We start from the raw sequence: 21,121 nt of genomic DNA, 5'->3' as shown, positions 1-21,121 counted from the left end.
ATTTAAAATAGTGAATATATTTATTTTAAATGGTATTTTAATCATTAAATTATTTACTTCTAAAATGTAAAAGATAAAAATAAATGTAAAAGATAAATTTTATTTATTTAAATTAATATTTTTTTAGAAAGTATTTTCCAAAACTTTGAATCATTAATATAATTTTTGTTTATTTATAATTTAAAAGTAAAAAATAATGTTAAATTTTCAATTATTTATAAAAGAGTTTAAAAAAATAATGAAAAATCCAAAAATGGTTAAATAAGAAATAATAGTGGCAAAGAGTAGAACAAAGACAAAAATGAGTCAAGTGAGTATTTTTGTCAATTATTATCTCATATCCTTATCATAGTGATTGGCAGACCTTATCTTAATTATCAACCCTGGGTTGAAAATACAATTTTCCCACACCTTCAGGTATCAATTCACTTCTATAAACCAAACAGGTTGTTGTCTGCTTCTCAAATGGTCTTCATGGTTGTATGGCCAGGGCTTGACTCCATGGTTGTGTCATTTAAAGCTTTTTTCCAAAATTAATGAAATATAAAAATAAAATTTTAATAAATCAATTAATTTTAATTATGTCATGATATAAAAACATTATGGTCATTTTTATAATGAATAATTTTATAAATAAATAAATATAAACTAATAAATAAGTCATAAATATTTTTTAAATAATTTTTTATATCAAATATATTTATTTAATACGTATATTATTACTTTTATTATTTCTTAAAACAATTTTTAAAAATATTTTCACAGATATTTCCATAAAATCTGAGGACTGATATTTTGTGTGAACAGCTGTTTGGGCCATGAAGGCCTGACTCCCATTTCTGGCCCAACTCAAAGCCTGAAACAGTTGGAATGGAGTCAAGTCCAATGCAATGGACCAGGCCTAGTGAAGACCTAAAATAAGATTAACTTTTGAATATATCAATATTTAACCTTCTTTTTTAATAAAATATTTTTAAAGTATATGATTGTTTGGAACTGATTTTGAAAAAATTTAAAATATTTTATAATGTTTGAAAGTGATTTATTAAAAAAAAATATTTTGATGAAGTTTTTAAAAATAATTTGAAGTAATTTCTTTGAATTGTTACTTGGTATATGATTCTTGCAAAGCCACTATTTTTTTATTATTTTAATATTCAAATAATAAGAGCCTATTTGGAAATATTTTTTAAAAGCACTTCTTAACTTTTAGAAAAATATTAGGAGTTTAAAAAAAAAAATCTAAAAAGCATTTTAAAAAATTGAAAAAATTATTTATAGTGTTTCCTAAAAAAAAGGTATTAGGAAAAATATTTTAGCTACGTGCATTTTGAATAAAAATATTGTCAAATATAATTAAAAGTTTTGGCTCTGAATTTAAGAAGCGCTTTTAACTTAAAATGTATTTTTTTTATATATAAAAAATTGGGAACCTGTTTGGCCATATGATTTAAAAATAGTTTTTTGTTTTTAAAAACAGAAAAAATATTTTTAAAAATTTTCAACACTGTTTGGCTATTATTATTTGGAAATAATTTTTAAAAATAAAGTGAAAATGAAGAACAATTTTTAGAGAACGAGTGGAAGTTGTTTTCATTGGTTTTTAAAAATAAAAGGAAAACATGCCATGTTTTTTAAAAATTGTTTTTTATTCTTTAATTTTTAAAAAATATTTAAAAACAAGTTTAGAAAAATATGGTCAAACCGGCCCTAAATATTTGGCAAAATTTAAGAAACACTTTTAAAAATATGAAAAATAACTTATAATGTTGAAATTTCATTTATCGTGTTTTTTGGAGAAGCAATTGATATGATTTTTTTTTTTAAAAAAAAACACTTGAAATAAAAACAATCTCAAAGGCACTCTAATAAAGTGTTTTTAATGAAAATATTATTAACAAAATTATTACTAATTAAAAACAATTTACCCAATCACTTTCAAATAGGAAAATTTTCAAAAATCAATTTTAAAAATAATAAATCAAAATGAGGGTTTTTTGAAGAATTTTTTTTTGTTATTTAAGTATTATCAAAAGTAATATAAAATATATGCTTTTAATTTATATGGAAAGACCAATTGATTTTCTATAAACATTTTCTAATTTAAATGTTACAGAGAGAAACACTATAAGCTGAAAAGCCTTTTTTTTTAAAAAAAAAAAATTATTAAAAAAATAAGTTAAGTTTTAATTCTAAAAAATATTTAATATACTTTTTATAAATCCATTAATGTATTATTTTTTATCTTAATTAATTTTATTATTAAAAATAACAGAATTAAATGAAGATTAATTGTGATTTAACTTTACCATACAAATATCTCATAAATAGTAAGTAAGAAAGTAGTAATAATAAAAATAATAATAATAATAAAAAAGGTGAATTATTTAGATTGTTTAATCATAATATTTTTTTTTCTTTTAATAAATTTTTTTATAGTATGTTGGGGTCTTCCAAATTTCTAGGAAAAGAGAAAAAAAAAATTAAGGAAAATCATTCTTGAGATGGAAAATGAGATATAAAAATAAATAAAAAATAAAATATCATGAAAAATTTTAAAATATTTTCCTAAAAAAAAAGAATAAAAATATGAGAAAGTAGATTTGTCAACAATTTAAACATATTTTTAGAATAATTTATATGGATGAGGAACTAAAAAAAAGTTTTATTCACAATTTTCTTTGTTTCTATTTTTTTTTTTAAATTCAAATATTTTTTAACTAAATATAACATTTAAAAAAAAATAATATACAACAAGAAAATCAATAAAAATAAGTTATAGCGTACAAATTGTAACAAAATAGAAAAAACCTTAGAGAGTATAAATAAATAGTTTGTAATAAATAAAAATAATATATTAGTTAATTTATTTTATTATCATTTTATTTTTTGTTAAAATCATTTAAATAAATATAATCATGATTTTCGGTTTTTTTATAAACCCTTTAATGAAAACTAGTTCTTATAAATAAATTCAGTTGAGTTTATTTTAAATTTTAATTCTATTATATTAAATAATTAAAATATTATTTTAAAATAAATTTAAAAATTTGAGCATAAATCAATTAAAAATAGAATTTAATTCCCACACATAAAATAAAATAGGTTTTTTAGAATTTTAATTTCTTTTACATGAAGGAACTAAGAACAAAAATTTTAATTTTAGAAAAGACACATTTTAGTATAAAATTATTTAATAATAAAATATTTATTACCCAAAGGATAAATAGTTGTTTTAAAATTTTAAAATTCACCTACGACTCTGTCAAAGTTATTTGGGTTTTAAGCGAAACTGTTGTGACTCCTCTAGATTTAATTGAGAGATTGCTTCAAAGTTCTAATTGATTTTCAATTCGAAAATATTAAATTAAAAATCATTTTCTTGTTTGGTTGCCTTATCAAATATACACAAAAAATGAATATAATTAAAATTAAATAAAGATTTATATATTTTTAAATTATTTAATTTTTATATTAAAGAGATAAATGAGTAAAATGAGTTTGAAGTAGCATATAAAAATAATTTTATAATTTCAAATTTATTTATTATTTTATTTTACTTTTTTATTTTCTTCTATTTTTTCGCTCTATTTTCTTTTTCTTACATTTTCCTTCAAATTTTTTCGAGAACCAAATATAGCTTAAATGTTTAAAATTTATGTCATCAAAGGCACTTAAGAAATGAGACTCACCATTTTATTTATTTATTTATTTATCAAGCACACCATAACTAATTCTCTAAAAAAATTGGGATAAAAATTATGACATTATGGAAGTCCTATGGATAGAACACATTAGACTATTTTATCATGATCATTCCCAAATGGTGCTTACTTTAAGGTAGGCATAAATATAAAGAATCCTATATCACATTTGAAATCACTTCAAATAAAAGCATAAATCATGCACCAAGATCAAAGAGAGATCACAATGTCAATATTAGTAAACAAATAAATTAATAAGCAAGCAAGTGGGTGCCAACCCTATGTAACCAAAACGTGGCAGGTTTTAAAGGCATAGAAATCATAACATAGCAAATTGGCAATGCTTTTTGGCAAAGGCGGTGGCTTTGTTTCAATCTTTTGGTGTAGAAATAAGAGCATGAGATGTGAATCATGTGATCCAACTCATAAGACCCAAATGAAGGCCAACATGGACCTATCTGTTTAATGTGTATTGAAATGCCTTTTAACCCTATTTCAACCTTACTCTCTTTGCCCTAAAAGGCTCGATTTTAAGGGAATCCAAGTAAAACTGACAACATTTCTATTCAAAGTGTTTTTAGTACATTATAAGTGATTTTTCAAATCTATAAGTGATTTTGCAAAGTTTTGAAAATATTTTCTAAATTTTGTCAAATATTTAGAGTGCGTTTGACAGTAATTTTAGAAAGTGTTTCTACCATTTCTAATACTTGAAATTTTTTATTTTTTAAGTATTTGAAAGATTAAAAACACTTTCTAAAATCGCTATCAAACACACTCTTAATTTAAAAAAAAAAACTTTTTAAATTAAAAACGTTTTCTAAAATTACTGTTAAATAGAATCTCAAATGTGGTTTTAGCTTCAGGAGGTAGTTGCATGTGTGGAATACATTATTATGGAGGTGGTCCATGGGAGACTTTATTGAGCATGGGAATACATTGATTTCATTCTCATGTTGGAGCATATTTGTACTTGGAGAAAGTAGTTAGGAATGGCAACGGGGCGGGTTCGAGACGGGTCGCCCCTATCCCAACCCCGCCCCTTTTAGCAAAACCAATTCCCATCCCCGTCCCATTTAAAAAAATAAACGGGGCGGGGCGGGTATGAGAATTTCCCATACCCGCCCCGCCCCGCCCCATTTAGTTTTTTTTTTTTTTTTTTTTAATTACTTAAAAAAATTTTAATTACATTAAAATAAATATATTTTATAAATAATAAAATTATTATATTTTTTATAACTTATTTTATTAAAAAATTTTATTATTATCTATATATTAAAAATATTAAAATTAAATTTTAAATTAATTTAATTTTAAAATTAAATTAAATTAAATTTTAAAATTAATTTTATATGTAAACGGGGCGGGGCGGGGCGGGATGGGGCAATACCCGAACCCGCCCCGGGTTTAAAAAAAAAATTCCCAAACCCGTCCCAAACCTGTTTAATAAATTTTAACCCCGTCCCACTAGGGGCGGGGCGGGTACCCGAAAAAACCCGCCCCGTTGCCATCCCTAAAAGTAGTAGCCAAATAATCATCAAATTTTATGTGGAATAGATTGGACAATTTTCTTATGATGAAATTGGATCTCCAGCTACCTAGGGTGGCTGTTTTGAGGGTGCTTTTGTGATTTGCTGTCATCCCCATCATGGAACCCATTTGGACAAATTAATTATCTTGAAAAAGATATAGAAGTGGTCTCTCATCCAAGCTTCTTAGGTTTTGGACAAGTTCAAACCTACCTTAAGATCAATCCTATGGTGAGTTTGAAATGTTAGAATTATATTTAGACTAATTACAATTTAAAAAAAAATGAAAATGAAAATTCATTTTTTTAAGAATTTTGATTTCTCAAATATATGAAACAAGTGACAAAGTATTGCTAAGAGGCACAAATCAAAATTAGAAGTGAAGGAGGGACGAGGTTGTACTCTATTCTTAAACAATCTTTGTCACATAACTTCAAGAAAGGTGTCACATACATTATGATGTATATAATGTGAAACATCATATGACTTACATGGTGCAAAATTATTGCGTAATAGATGTCTATTATATCAATTCTATAATAGACTATAGTTGCATGAAGGATATTATGTCATAATAGTTGTCCAACATAACTAATGTTGTGAGAGATGACCTCTATATTAATTACATAACCATCCAACATTTATATCGTCAAGAATGAACATTAATAAATATGGCATGATGTCATTTAGTGGGAGCTATAAAATCAAAGCAATCCTCTACAAAGGTAAGTGAGTATTTTCATTCATATATTTGTTGAATTTTCTATTTCTCCACGCTAACTCGATCATTTAAGAGGAATTAGTCTAACCAATCTCCCCCTTTCATTCTAACTCTCTGATTTCAAAAATTCCAAACAAAGGGAATTTCGAAGAATCGCTTATAGTCATAAGAGGATGAAACATAACCTAAACTAAATTTTAGATATTGAAAATAAAAATAGGAAATTCATTCTATTTCTCGCTCACTATTATTGTTTGGATTATTTACCAGAAATGAGAATAAAATCAAAAACTTGTTTTTAAGGATATCAAAACACATCCAAGTGAATATTACTTAAACAAATTGAAAAACAAAATTGGAGAAGAACAAAAGCAAACAAAAGAAAAGGTGTAAACATAGATATGAAAAGGACAGGCATGTGAAAGAAGAATGGAGAAAGGCAAACCCCATTTCATATCTCTATCTCAAAAAAAAAAAAAGACCCAAGTGTTACAAAATGAGTGAAGGATTGGAATTTGGGAAGATGCCAAAAGCCAAAAGGTAGGGTTAGGGGAGTTTGTTTGGAAGCAAGGGGGGTATGTGTTGATGAAAGCACCAAAGGGTAGGTCTTGTCTAACCAAATTCAAATATTTTAGGGTTGGAAAGATACTTGTGTGCAAAAGGTTTAATCACCCAAGTCCCATGCATTTAAGGCAAAGATGACAAGAGATAGAATTTGGTTGATGGTGGTTTCCACTTGGCGAGATGATGCCCCTTTTGCCACATACTTATGCATCCAATTTTGGTGGATGTTTATGTGGAGTGAAAATGAGGGCTTCTTCCATACTACTACAAAACAACCCTAACCTAACCATTCATCTCTCTATGTCCATGCCAACCAAAGTATCCAATATACATAACTATGACTTTTCATCAATCTAATTTCCCACTATGAAAATTTCATTAAAAATATATATATTTTTCTTTAAAATGGGGTTTTCAAAGTCTTGGCCTAAAAGCATCTTGAATAAGAATAAGAACTCGGTCGGAATGACTTTCAATTTTTTTCACTTTAACTAAAACCTAAAATTAAAATAAAATTAAAATTAAAGTCATAATTTTTAAAAGACGATATTGATACTGTAAAAGTTTTATTAAACACCAAAAAAATTATTTATAAATATTTATAAAAAATAATATTTTCTAAACTTCCATATTAAGCTCTTTTTTAAACATTAATCTCTTTGAAGAAAATCAGTCAAATAAATATTAACATTCTTAAAAGTTTCATTTGAAATTATTGTTCCACTAGTATTTTCTATAAGTGTTTTTATCAAAATTAATTTTATTTTTATTATGTGACACATAAAAACATTAGCAAAAATACTTTTTTTATTCATATCTTAATATTAATTAATTTTCATAAAAATGTTTTTAATAGAAATATTATCAACAAAAATACCATAAATTAAAAATGTTTTTATAAAAATTATTCCGAAATAAGTCCTAAATTGAGAATACCTTATCAAAATTATTTTTTAAAATAATTTATTTCCATTGTACATTAAAAAAAATGATATACTCTTGTAAAGGCATGAGTAAAAATAAACAAATGGATGAGCATATTTGTAAAGCCCTGATTGGAGGGTGTCAGACACTTTCCAAGAGGGAGAGTGAGGCAAGTGTAACCCAAATGACTAGGAAAGTACAAGAATAATAGTATCAATTGTAATGAAAGTACAACATGGGAATCCGTCTCACATTAGTTGGGTCCATCCTAATTAAATTTCAAAAAATAAAATAATAAATAAATAAATAAATAAGTGAATTAAAAAATAATAAATTTATAAATGTGCTTTTGATTCATATTTTTCATTTTTATAAACAAACTATAATAATAAATTTTATATCAAAATTATTACCTTTTTTTTAATATAATAAGCCTTTAACGGATATTATATTTTATATAATTTTTTTAATTAAACCTTTAATAATTCTTATATTGTAAATAAATTAAAACTATTATTTTGATTTTAAAAATAGAAAACATATCACTAATTTTAAAAAGTGTTTTTATCTCTTCTTGAAAAAAATAAAAATTTTTAAGTATTAAAAATATTATAACTGTTTCTTAGAATTATCAAGATAAATAAAGAACATTCAAAATAAAAAATAATAATATATAAACCATTATTGGTAATTAATTTTAAATATGAACTTTAATTGTAATGGTGGAGATTCAAAGATATGATATTGATTAAAGGAAAAGTTATATGACTTAAATTTCTTTTTGAAAAATAAAAGGATTGTGTTTAGCAAAATTTAAGAAATAAATTTAATTTTTAAAAAATTATTTATATAGCGTTTTATGAAGAAACACTTATTAGGTGATTCTTATAAAAACATTTTTAGAGAAAAGATTTCGAGTAGAAATATTATCAATATACTTTTTGAGTGCGTTTGACAGTATTTTTACCTACACTGGTTTTTCAATACTGAATTTTCAGATTTTTAAAAGTATTTTTCAAATTTTGTCAAATATTTTTTTTCAAAAACAATTTTTATAATAAAAAGGTTTCCTAAAATCAATATCAATTGTACTTTAGTTTGTTTATTGTTATTATTATTATTATTATTATTATTATTGACTAATTTAATAAAAATTAAGAATGCATTTAACAATGTTTCTATTTGAAGCATTTTCATGAAAGTGTTTTTTTTAAATGATAAAATCACATATCAATTGTTTCTATAAAAAACACTATAAGTAATTTTTTTTAACAATACAAGTAATTTTTTAATATTTTTAAAAATATTTTTAAAATTTTATCAAACATCTATTTTTTTAAAAATAAATTTTTAGGCTAAAAACACTTTCTAAAATTATTGTCAAAAAGACTCTAGACAATGACTTTAGGAAACGTTTTTAACTTTTGTAACATTTATATGATAAAAATTTTTAAGTATTAGAAATGTTAGAAACGTTTTCTAAAATCACTATCAAACAAACTCGTACTTTTTGGATTTATAAACAAAGTTGTGAAATTTTAAAAATGGTTTTTTGAATGAATTAGGATAATAAAATTAAATTGAGATTTAAAATTCTTTTTGTGTTGAGAAGATTAAAAAAAAAAAAAAAAAAAAAAAAGCATATAACTAATCCATTTAATTTACTACTCTAATATCCATCTTTTTAAAAAAAAAAAAAAAAACCAATTTTATTCAGAAAAAAAATAAATTATTGAAAAAAAAAAATGTTAATAATTTCACAATTTATTTTGCCCTACAAAAGTTCAATAATAAATGGAAGTGTAGAAAAACCAAGAAAAAGTCAAGGCAAGCTCACGGATATTTTGCCTCGCTGACTGCTCTTTGCTCCTCTCCGCTTTCTCACCATACAATAAAATCAAAATAAAGCCAAGCTTGAAGATATTTCTATTTTTTAGCGGTAATCCTAGGAAGCGATTTTAGACTTTAAAAAAATAAAAATAATTAAGCATTTAACAAAATTTTAAAAATATTTTTAAAAACTTAAAAAATTATTTATAGTATTAAAAAATCACTTAAAAGTCAATTTCACGATGGTGTTTGGTTTTTTATCTTAATAATAATAAAAAAAATCAAAATATTCAATATTTTATATTCAACTAAAAGTAATCGGTTAATATTAATCAAAATAATTAAAGTAAATTTGTTATTAATAGATTGAGTTTAGTTGTACTAGTTAATATCAATAGGTTACTTTTTGCTAAATAAAAAAAATTAAAATATTTGACTTTTTTATTTAAAAAAAAAAACAACCTTCATCTTATTCTAAGGAATGCTTTTAGCCTAAAAAGTGTTTTTTTTTTTAATTTATTTTTTTAAAAAGGTATTTGATAGAATAGAAAACACTTTTTAAAATCTAAAAAACCATTTCCCCAAATTTTATTAAACAATTGATTTTTTTTTAGAACACTTTTTAGATTAGAAACGTTTTCTAAAATGACTGTTAAACAAACTCTCATAATGTTTTATGAAAAAACACTAATAGGTGATTCTCCTCTAAACACTAAAAAAAAAAAAGATATTTTCACTAAAAACACTACAAATAAAAACAATGATAAACAAACTCTTAATTTTATATTACAAATTGTTTTGTAAAATCACAAACAATCAGATTTTTAAAGAAAAAATTAAAACTTAATTTCGCCTATAAATTACTCTTAATTTTTAAATTTTAATTATTTGAGTTAATTGTGAGTATTAAAGAATATAATGAAAAATGATAGATATTTATTAAGTATTTATGTCTAATGGAAGATGATGATAAAAATAATAAGTCTAGAAAATATTAGAAATTCAAAAAATTAACATATGAATAAAGAAATCAATTAAAGTAATTCATTAATAAAATTCCTCATATTTGTTCCGTGATAAACAACATGTCATGCAATAAAGTTTAAAGTAACTGACGTGTGACGTGGGGGATTATTTTTGGTGGAGAGGTCAGAGGAGAGCATAGAAATGAAAATATTTTCCTAGGAAACAAACAAAAAGGGAGGATCAAGTGGCTGACAGGGGTGGAGAGGAGAGGAGGAGGAGGGAGAGGAAGAAAGCGGCATGCACGCATTGGGAAGCGGACAGCCTTGGAAGCGGTTCCTTCTAAATCCTCATCACACGTGTATTCCCTCATTTCTCTCCGTTCTATTTCTCTCTCCAAACACTCTCTTTCTTTCTTCTTCCAAAACTCTCTCTCTTCTGTTTTTTTTTTTTTTTCCTTTTATTTTCCATACAAGCAAACACCATTTTTTTTATGTGGGTTTTCGCAGCAGTTTTCTTGGAATTTGGATATCGGAATGGCTGGAAACGAGTGGATAAATGGGTACTTGGAGGCCATATTGGTCAGTGGAGCCTCCGCCATTGAAGACTCCAAGGCCACGCCCATCGCCTTGAGGGAGGGAGGCCATTTCAACCCCACCAAGTATTTTGTAGAGGAAGTGGTCACCGGGGTTGATGAGACTGATCTCCACCGGACATGGATCAAGGTCGTTGCCACTCGCAACACCCGCGAGCGCAGCTCCAGGCTCGAGAACATGTGCTGGCGTATCTGGCATCTCGCTCGCAAGAAGAAGCAGGTTCTTGTCTTTTTAGATTCTTTTTCTCTTTTTCTACTGATCTATATTGGTGTCTGTTGGTCTTCTTGCGTACAGGCTTTGTTTTGATTGTTTTCTTGTTCATGAGGGTACGGTTGTTCTGTTTTTGATGTAATTTCGGATGATATAGTGAGTTTTTGAGGAGGGTATGGATTTGAGTTTGTGTTTGGTCGATGAGAAAATCCGGGTAACGAAAAGAAAATGAAATCTTCGACGTGGGACTTCTTTTAAAACCTTTTCTGGGAGACCCGAGGGAAAATTCAGGTGAATTTGATAAGACTGTCTGGTTTATTTGGATTGAGCTTTCCATTGTTGGAACTGACCGGCACAGAGAAAAGATTGATGATTTAGTTTTTCTTGTTCCAATCTTTAGGTGTAGGAAAATCTTTCATTTTCTTTACAACCATATATTCATATGGGTTTCCTTGATGTTTCTTGTGGAACTTCTTTCATGATTGTTTTCTTGTCAATGAGGCAGAAGATGTTACCTTCCGTTTTTGGTGCGATTTTGGATATTGTATTGTGATTTGGAGGTGGGTATTAATTTAAAAATGAGCTTGGTTGATGGAAAATGTGGGTAAGTGGCAGAAAGAGAAATCTTGATGATGGACCTTTTTTTTTTCTTTTTCTTTTTCTTTTTCTTGGGATAGGAGGAAAAATTCAGTCTTGTAAGCTTGATGGGCTGTTTGGTTTATTTGGAGTGAGTTTCTCAAATTGATTTTCAGTGACATATATTGTATCTTTGAGGTGGATATTAATGAAAATGTCTGTTAATAATCTGTTTGGTTGATGAGAAAATGTGGTTTAAAGAAAAGAAATGAAAATTTGAACATTGGAAAATTTTTTCCCAGATTGAGGGAGAATGAATTCAATCTACTCAGCTCACTTTTATGTCATCTTCTTAATTTGTTATTTGTCACAGAAAGAAAATAGAAACGAGATTAATTTTCCCATCCAAAATGGAATGCTTGTTAGTCTAAAATAGAACGTTTATGATTTGAATAGCTGGAAGTGGAGGATCAACAGCGCTTGGCAGCTCGGAGATGGGAGCGGGAACAAGGACGCAGGGATGCTACCGAAGACATGTCGGAAGACTTGTCAGAAGGAGAGAAGGGTGAAACTGTGGGAGAGTTGTTGCCAGGTGAGACCCCGAAGAAGAAGTTCCAACGAAATTCCTCCAACTTAGAAGTATGGTCTGATGATAACAAGGAAAAGAAGCTTTACATTGTCCTTATCAGGTACTTCATATGCTACGCTACCTATATTTCGTATTGGGATTTTCATTTGTCGATCGAGTTTGAGCCATATTATCCTTTAATTATGTTGCTTGCGAGTGTTTCTTTTTAATGCTCAGTAACCAAAATCAGGAAATGGTTGGAAGTCATTTCAATGAATAATAACTTCAAACAAGAATTAGAAAGATATCTCTTCCCCTGTTTCAGTTTTTTAACTCTCTCTTCAATGCTCTGTTTGGTTGCTGAGAAAATGGTGGACAACAGAAGAAAATTTGAAATGTTTTAACGGTGCTCTGGCATATGTAAATCAAGGACTTCCAGGAGTGTCTCTTTAATTTCTACTCAGAAAGTACTTTTACCAGTTTTCTTGGGTTATGGAATCATATCTTCCAGTTTTTAGAGAAATATTTTCCTAGAAATTACTCCTAGACCGTGTAATTTAAAGATATAATGCAGTCTAAAATTCTATCTGTAACTGACCATGTATAACAAGTATGGAAATAACAATTTCAACGAATCTTCTTGACCAGTCTGCATGGTTTGGTACGTGGAGAAAACATGGAGCTAGGTCGTGATTCTGACACTGGTGGTCAGGTACCCGCAATGTGAAAAAATTATTGCATTGTCAAATATTGTTTCTCATTTCTTTGGTGTCTCTTGTTTACATCAAAACCAGGTTAAATATGTGGTTGAGCTTTCTCGAGCACTTGCTAGGATGCCAGGGGTGTACAGGGTCGACCTCTTCACTCGCCAAATTTCTTCGCCTGAAGTGGATTGGAGCTATGGAGAGCCAACTGAGATGCTTACTGTGGGTGCTGAAGATGCTGATGGAACCGATGTGGGAGAGAGCAGTGGGGCTTATATTATAAGGATACCTTTTGGTCCACGTGATAAATACCTCCGAAAAGAAGTCCTTTGGCCCCATATTCAAGAATTTGTAGATGGAGCTCTGGCTCACATTCTTAATATGTCAAAAGTTTTAGGTGAACAAATTGGCGGGGGTCAGCCTATTTGGCCATATGTAATTCATGGTCATTATGCCGATGCAGGGGATAGCGCTGCTCTTCTTTCCGGTGCTTTAAATGTCCCAATGGTACTGACAGGACATTCTCTTGGACGAAACAAGCTTGAACAGCTTCTTAAGCAAGGAAGGCAATCAAAAGAGGATATTGATTCAACATATAAGATTATGAGAAGGATTGAAGCAGAAGAGCTTTCCCTTGATGCTGCAGAACTTGTGATCACAAGTACCAAACAGGAGATTGATGAGCAATGGGGACTTTATGATGGATTTGATGTCAAGCTCGAGAAAGTTTTGAGGGCTCGTGCTAGACGTAGGGTCAATTGCCATGGGCGTTACATGCCAAGGATGGCGGTACGAAGACTATCTTTTACATTTTATCTATCCATGCATTATGAGGATTTGAGATTGAATGCATGTTAATGTCTACTTGACCTGAGAACGCATTTCCATTCTACCGTCTTCACTAACCTTAAAGAAGAATCACTTACTAAAGGTCACAAGAATTTTGTTTAATTGAATCAAGAATTACCATTAAAAATATTTTGCAGGTTATTCCTCCTGGGATGGACTTTAGCAGTGTTGAGGTTCAGGAGGATGCCCCTGAAGTGGATGGAGAACTCACGGCACTTGCTAGCTCTGATGGTTCTTCTCCAAAAGCAGTCCCTGCAATATGGTCAGAAGTGAGTATCTGGTTTTGTCTGTAACTATTTGTTTCTGCTCATCTTCTTCATGTCATTATCTCACATTTAACTTGGTTCTGCAGTTGATGCGCTTCCTCACAAATCCACATAAGCCAATGATCTTGGCCCTATCAAGACCAGATCCAAAAAAGAACATTACCACTCTTCTGAAAGCTTTTGGGGAATGCCGTCCACTGAGAGAGCTTGCTAATCTTGTAAGTAGGCTTGTGCGATTACTTGATTTTTTTAGTCACTTAACAATAATAATTGAAGTCTTGCAACAAAACAAATATTCTTGCATATAGACACTTATAATGGGGAACAGAGATGATATCGAGGAGATGTCTGGTGGAAATGCTAGTGTCCTGACAACAGTGTTGAAAATGATTGATAAGTATGATCTATATGGGCAAGTAGCTTACCCAAAGCATCACAAACAATCTGATGTTCCAGACATCTACCGGCTGGCAGCCAAAACAAAGGTTGGTCAAAGGTCACATATTTATCTAGCTTTATACCAGTTTTACATTGTTGATCAGCTGATATGTTGTAAACATGGCAGGGAGTTTTCATAAATCCAGCTTTGGTTGAGCCTTTTGGACTTACCTTGATCGAGGTTGGTTTTGATTTAGTCGCAGCTTTCATGATGTTAACTTCATTCGATCAAGAAAATGAAATTTTGATCTCTGTTTGTTTGCGCTAATGTAGGCTGCAGCACATGGGCTTCCAATGGTTGCTACTAAAAATGGTGGTCCAGTTGACATTCATAGGGTAAAAATGACCTCTTTTTTCCTTTTTCTTTTTCTAATTTTAATTATAAATGATGCATATTGGTCACTTTCCTGGTTCACAATGTCAAATTTTCTTCTACACTGCATATGATTGCTGATGAGAAAGGTGAAAAGGGAGAAAAATTCAGGATTTTGCAGCACCTTTTGGAGTTGAACTGTTGCTGTAGATTCTGAAGCTTCTTTTCCCCTTCATTTTCTTGGCAACCAAATGTGTGCAGAAATTTGTGAAAGGGAAACAATGATCTATTTGTTTTTATAATTATTGTTTGTCGTTTTCTTAGGCACTCAACAACGGTCTGCTTGTGGATCCTCATGATCAAGAGCAAATTGCTTCTGCATTACTTAAACTAGTCTCAGAGAAGAACTTGTGGATCGAATGCAGAAGGAATGGTTGGAGGAACATACATCTCTTCTCATGGCCTGAACATTGCCGCACATATTTGACAAGAGTTGCAGCCTGCCGTATGAGGCATCCACAGTGGAAAACTGACACCCCAAAGGATGAAGTGGTTGCTGATGACTCTTGGAATGATTCACTTAAGGATGTGCAAGATATGTCCCTTAGGCTTTCAGTTGATGGGGAAAAAATTTCACTTAATGGATCACTTGAGCATTTGGCTGCAGCCTCTGGTGAACATGAGCTGCAAGACCAAGTAAAACATGTCCTAAGCAGGATAAAGAAGCCAGAAAGGGCCTCCCAAGATTCTGAAGGCGGAAAGAAAGTTGTTGATAATGTGCCAAGCAAATACCCCATGTTGAGGCGGCGGCGAAGATTGATTGTCATTGCACTCGATTACTATGATAGCAATGGAGCTCCTGAAAAAAAGATGATTAAAATAGTGCAAGAAATAATGAAGGCTGTTCGATCAGACTTACAAACAGCGAGATTCTCAGGGTTTGCTCTATCAACAGCAATGCCAGTGTCAGAAACAGTGGAGTTCATGAAATCAGGGAAGATTGAACCAAGTGAGTTTGATGCTTTGATTTGTAGCAGTGGGAGTGAAATGTATTACCCGGGTACTTACACAGAAGAAGATGGGAAGCTTTTACCTGACCCAGATTATGCATCGCATATTGACTACCATTGGGGACGCGACGGATTGAAGAATACCATTTGGAAGTTGATGAACACAGATGAAGTTAAAGGAGGAAAATCTAAAAATCCTTCCAAACCCATTGAAGAAGATGGCAAATCAAGCAATGCCCATTGTGTTTCTTACTTGATAAAGGATCTCAGTAAGGTATATATAAATTATACTGCTGGCATACACAATAATTGTATTTTTATTTTTTATTTTTGATAATATTTGGGTTTTTTGGGCTTATCCAGGCGAAGAAAGTGGATGATTTGAGGCAGAAGCTTAGGATGCGGGGGCTCCGCTGTCATCCTATGTACTGCAGGAACTCAACAAGATTGCAAGTCATTCCCCTCCTTGCATCTCGAGCACAGGCACTCAGGTATGTGCATAATTCTCCATTTTTTTCTCCAAGAAAATGTCATTAATGAATTCAAAGTCATTCTTCTCGGAAGTTTCTTTAAATTACATCTTTCACATATGAATAGAGTTTGAGTCACTTCCAATGATTTTTAGGTACCTTTTCGTGCGATGGAGACTGAATGTTACAAACATGTATGTAATTCTTGGTGAGACTGGAGACACCGATTATGAAGAACTGAGGTCTGGTACCCATAAGACAGTGATCATGAAAGGAATTGTGGAGAAAGGTTCTGATGAGTTGCTTAGAAAATCAGGAAGCTACCATCGAGATGATGTCATTCCAGGAGACAGCCCACGGGTAGCATACACAAGTGGGGAAGCAACTGCCAGTGACATTGCAAAAGCGTTACAGCAAGTTGCGAAATCCACGGCCTGAATGTGAGCTTGTAGTCTATTCTTTTTCCGCTCCTTTTTGATAATTTTATGACATGGAAGTCTTCTGTTGATATGAAGCATTTGCCAATGTGGAATCTGCCAAAATGTAATTAGATATGATGATTCCCATTAGTCCAAAAATACTTCTGTTGTCATTCAGATATTGCATATCAGAACCTACACTATAGCTTTAATAAGAATCTCTATGTCCGTTTACTGATTTAATTTAGTTCCCTCCAAATATGGTTAGAAATTAAAGCTTTGTTGGATCTTGGAAAGAATGAGAGTAAGATAGGGGAGCTTTGAGAAATACTCTCATTTCCTTTTGTTCTTTGGAATCACTTACATTGGATGGAATGATTTGATTAATTAGAATGTCTACTTATGAATTCAATGAAGGCTGGAGATGGGATTATATGGTCTCTTTCTGTATGAAGATTTGCATAAGCCTTTTTCTATTGTCAGTTTGTTAGGCCAACCAGTTACGTAGCTTTCTCAGCTACCCACTTAAGTGACTTAAAGCTTCTAGATGTTGACGGGCTTTAATTAAAAATTTGTACATTTTTTATTCATTTAATTTTGAGTTAATTTTATTCACCTTCCTTGAAATTTGGTTTAAATACACTTAATCACCATAAATTTGAAATTTTATCAAATACTTTTTTTTTTTCTTTTTCTTTTTTATCTTTCTTGTTTGTTTGTTATTTAATTTTTTTTTTCACCCATGACTCATTCGATTCAAAATAGATATTTAATGAAATTTCAAACTCATAATGGTTAAGTGTATTAGCGCAAACCTTAGAGGAGGTGAGTGAAATTTACTATTAATCTGTATAAAAAAAAAAAAAAGAGGAAAAATAAGTAAAACGAGTTTGAAGTGACATATAAAAATAATTGACTTAATTTTTTTAAAAATTTTCTTCACTTTTTCTTTTCTAATACTTTTCTTCTCTAGAAAGATTAAATTGGAAATTATCAAACCATTTTAAGAATTATACAATCAAATTTTAGATCAAATTCTCTACTAATCTACTTATTAAAGCAGAGTAATTTTCTTAACCAAGATAAACACAAAGAAAATTAACTAATCAAGATACGGAGAAAATAAGGTAATGATACCAAGATTTAACATGAAAAATCTCTAAAGAGATAAAAAACCATGGGACTATATGCGATTGAAAACATCAATTATGAAGAATAAGAACTGAGTATAAGGTTTTACCTAACTTAAGTCTACTTGAAGTTCTTGTTTATGATATCATATGTGACCCATTCTTCAATAAAACTAACTTTGTTAAGTTGGCATGAGTTTTTATTGGGGAAAAAGTAGAAGAGAGCATGGATAGCTGCCCCATTTGTGTTTGTTTTGGACTATTTGGAGAGAGAAATCAAAGAGTATTCGAAAATGTGAGTAATTGGTGCAATTGCTCAAATCCTCTTTTTATGTATAATTTTTTGGATCATGTTAGTTATTGTACATATGAGGCATCATTGTTTATTTTGGATTTTGTTCATTGGTTGGGCTTTAGGCAAAAGGAAGGAATACTTTATTTCTCTTTTTATTTTATCATTGTATGACATCCCTTTGTATATTTCTTATATACTTTGTGCACTTTTTCTGAAACGCTTTTTGCTAATATATATATTTTTTGCTTGCTTATAAAAAAACTCATCAACACTACTCTTAAAACTAAGAGCCCATTTGACAGTGATTTTAAGAAATGCTTCCAATATTTTTAACACTTGAAAATTTTTATCATTTAAGTGTTACAAAGATTAGAAACGTTTTCTAGAATCACTACCAAACGCACTCTAAGAAATGAAATAAAATAAAAGAAAATAGCATCATATCTTTAAATCACAAACTTTTCATCACAAGCACCTAAGAAAAACATATGTCTAACCAAATAATCCTACTATAATGATTTAGGCCCATCAGTCTTGTGGGGAGTCTTTATAAAATTATTGCCAAAGTCCTAGCAAATAAGCTGAAAAGAGTGATGGGAAAAGTGGTTTCGAACAGTCAAAATGCGTTTGTGGGAGAGAGACAGATTTTGGATGCAGTTTTGGTAGCTAATGAGGCGATTGACTCAAGGAAGCGAAGCGTCGGTGTAGGTTTAATGTGTAAATGGGACATTGAAAAGGCTTATGATCACGTAAACTGGAGGTTCCTTCTTTCAGTTTTGGACCCAAGTGGCAAAACTGGATTTTATTCTGTATTTCAACTGTGAGAATGGTAGTTTTAGTGAATGACACTACTATAGAGTTCTTCTCAATGTTTAGAGGCCTAAGGCAAGGAGACCCATTCTCACCTTATCTGTTTGTGCTAATGATGGAAGCTTTTAGCAATTTAATATCAAGAGCTGAGGAGAAAGGTTTCATTAGGGGCTTCAAGGTAATGGGGAGACGTGGAAAAGGGGTTTCAGTTTCCCATCTGTTGTTTGCAGATGACACTCTTCTTTTTTTGCAAGGATAATAGGGACTAGTTGGATTTTTAGAAGTGGGTTGTTATTTGTTTTGAAGTGGTATCAAGCCTAAAAATTAACATGCAAAAAAGTGAAATTATTCCAATTGGGGGCGTGGAGGATGTGGACAGAGTAACTGTAGTTTTTGGATGTAAAATAGGGAATCTCCCTACTACTTATCTAGGTTTACCTCTTGGAGCCCCTCATAATTCGTGTAGAGTATAGGATGTTGTAGAGGAAATATTCAAGAGAAAATTAGCTACGTGGAAAAAAACAATATCTTTCTAAGGGAGGTCGTTTTACCCTCATTAAGAGCACTTTCTCAAATCTCCCCATTTATTTTATGTTGCTTTTTGTAATCCCAAGGAAAGTGAGACTTAGATTGGAGAAAATTCAAAGGAGTTTTGGAGGAGAAAAAGAAGATCCACTTGGTAAGATGGGCGGTTATTTGCAAAGATAAGAGCATGGAGGGTTGAGTATAAGGCATTTGAAGGTTTTCAATCATGCTTTGCTTGGAAAATAGAGTTTTTGGAGGAAAGTCATTGTTGCTAAATTTGGAGAGAAGGAAGGGGGTTGGACCACTAGAAAGGTGAGAGAGTCTTATGGGACAGGCCTTTGGAAAGACATTAGAAAGGGTTGGGAGGAGTTCTTTCTTAGAACTAGTAATCGTATTGGAAATGGTAGACGCACAAGATTTTGGTGGGACATTTGGGTAGGAGATTCTAAGCTGAAGGATCTTTTCCCTTTGCTGTTCAGAATTGCAACACACAAATCTGTTGTAGTGGCTGATCTTTGGGGGAGACAAGGAGCTGGTGGCGGAGGCTGGGAGGTGCACTTTAGAAGATCCTTCCAAGATTGGGAATTGGAGGAGGTGACTCGTTTTTTGGATTATATTTCTACGGTAAAGGTTCAAGAAGGGGAGGATTCTTTAGTTTGGAAGATTGAGAGGAGGGGAAAGTTTAATGTTAAATCTTATTATAGGTCTTTAAAGGATGAGAATAGCCCCTTATTTCCAGCCAAAGAGGTTTGGGGTTCGTATGCCCCTCTTAGAACTCGTTTTTTTGCTTAGAAAACAGTTTGGGGTAAAATTTCTATTGTAGATATGTTAATGAGGAGGGGTTAGTCTATGGTTAATAGGTGCAGTCTTTGTAAAAAGAATGAGGAATTGGTGGACCACATCCTAATTCATTGTGGTAAGATAAGGGAGCTTTGGACTTTGTTGCTTTCTTCTTTTGGGGTGGTGTGGGTGTTCCTGGCTTTAATGAGAAATTTGCTTCTAGAATGGAAAATTAAGGGCCTAGGGAAGAAAAGGAGAGCAGTTTGGAGATTGGCGTCTATTTGTCTTTTTTGGTGCATTTGGGGAGAGCGAAACCGAAGAACGTTCCAAGAGGAAAAGATGTCAGATACTTACTTGAGGAACCTCTTTTTTTGGTCTCTTCTTGAGTGGTCTCAATAGTTTTTGGACTTTGACTATCTCTCTTTTCTTAATTTTTTGGGTGATTGGCTTGTTGGTTAGCTTTTTCCTCTCTAGGTTTTTTCTTTCTCTTGTTGCCTTGTTTTTGGCTTTCTTTGTATACTGCCAGTGTACGTAGGGAGCGCCCCTTGTTTTGGCCTTTTTTAATTTATTTTTCTCTTTGTCTATATATATAAAAAAAAACTATAATGATTTATCTAGGTTATGAATCCAACTCCAAACCTAAAACAACAAGATCCAACACTTTCTTTCTTTCACTTCCATTTCTCACCAACCAAACAATGTTCAGACAAAATTCAACAAATCAAAACTCAATGATATTTCTAACAAATAGAGGAACAAATGGAAACAAGCATAATAATACAAATTCAACAAAAAAAATAAGAAAAGTACCAAAAAATATCAAATGATTTTCAAACCAAATTACTTACCTAACCATTAGATCTCTAGATTAGTAATTGATTTACACCAAAAAATGAAAGGAACTCCATAGATCCTTAACAAAAAAAG

The 21,121-nt window shown here is 30.5% G+C and overlaps 1 protein-coding gene across 3 annotated transcripts; it reads left to right on the top strand.

The window, feature by feature from the left end:
* Positions 1–10,491: 10,491 nt before the first annotated feature.
* LOC117914242 (probable sucrose-phosphate synthase 3) lies at positions 10,492–16,897 on the top strand. Of its 3 annotated transcripts, none has more exons than XM_034829485.1 (13): positions 10,492–10,596; positions 10,745–11,050; positions 12,074–12,306; positions 12,834–12,897; positions 12,980–13,678; positions 13,876–14,007; positions 14,091–14,222; positions 14,313–14,489; positions 14,570–14,623; positions 14,716–14,778; positions 15,080–16,039; positions 16,129–16,256; positions 16,391–16,897. In XM_034829485.1, exons 2-13 carry the CDS (start codon positions 10,772–10,774, stop codon positions 16,671–16,673), a joined length of 3,204 nt encoding a protein of 1,067 aa, XP_034685376.1. In that variant the 5' UTR covers positions 10,492–10,596; positions 10,745–10,771; the 3' UTR covers positions 16,674–16,897. The 3 variants fall into 3 exon arrangements, with proteins under 3 accessions (XP_034685376.1, XP_034685377.1, XP_034685378.1); XM_034829486.1 differs by having other exon boundaries at positions 10,501–10,596; positions 10,748–11,050; XM_034829487.1 differs by lacking the exons at positions 10,492–10,596; positions 10,745–11,050 and adding an exon at positions 11,102–11,332.
* The last annotated feature ends 4,224 nt before the right edge of the window (positions 16,898–21,121 follow it).

The sequence above is a fragment of the Vitis riparia genome, chromosome 5 (genome assembly GCF_004353265.1).
Source record: "Vitis riparia cultivar Riparia Gloire de Montpellier isolate 1030 chromosome 5, EGFV_Vit.rip_1.0, whole genome shotgun sequence".
NCBI lineage: Eukaryota > Viridiplantae > Streptophyta > Magnoliopsida > Vitales > Vitaceae > Vitis > Vitis riparia.
Note: the sequence above shows the minus strand (reverse complement) of the source record. Positions and strands in the feature narration are given on the sequence as shown.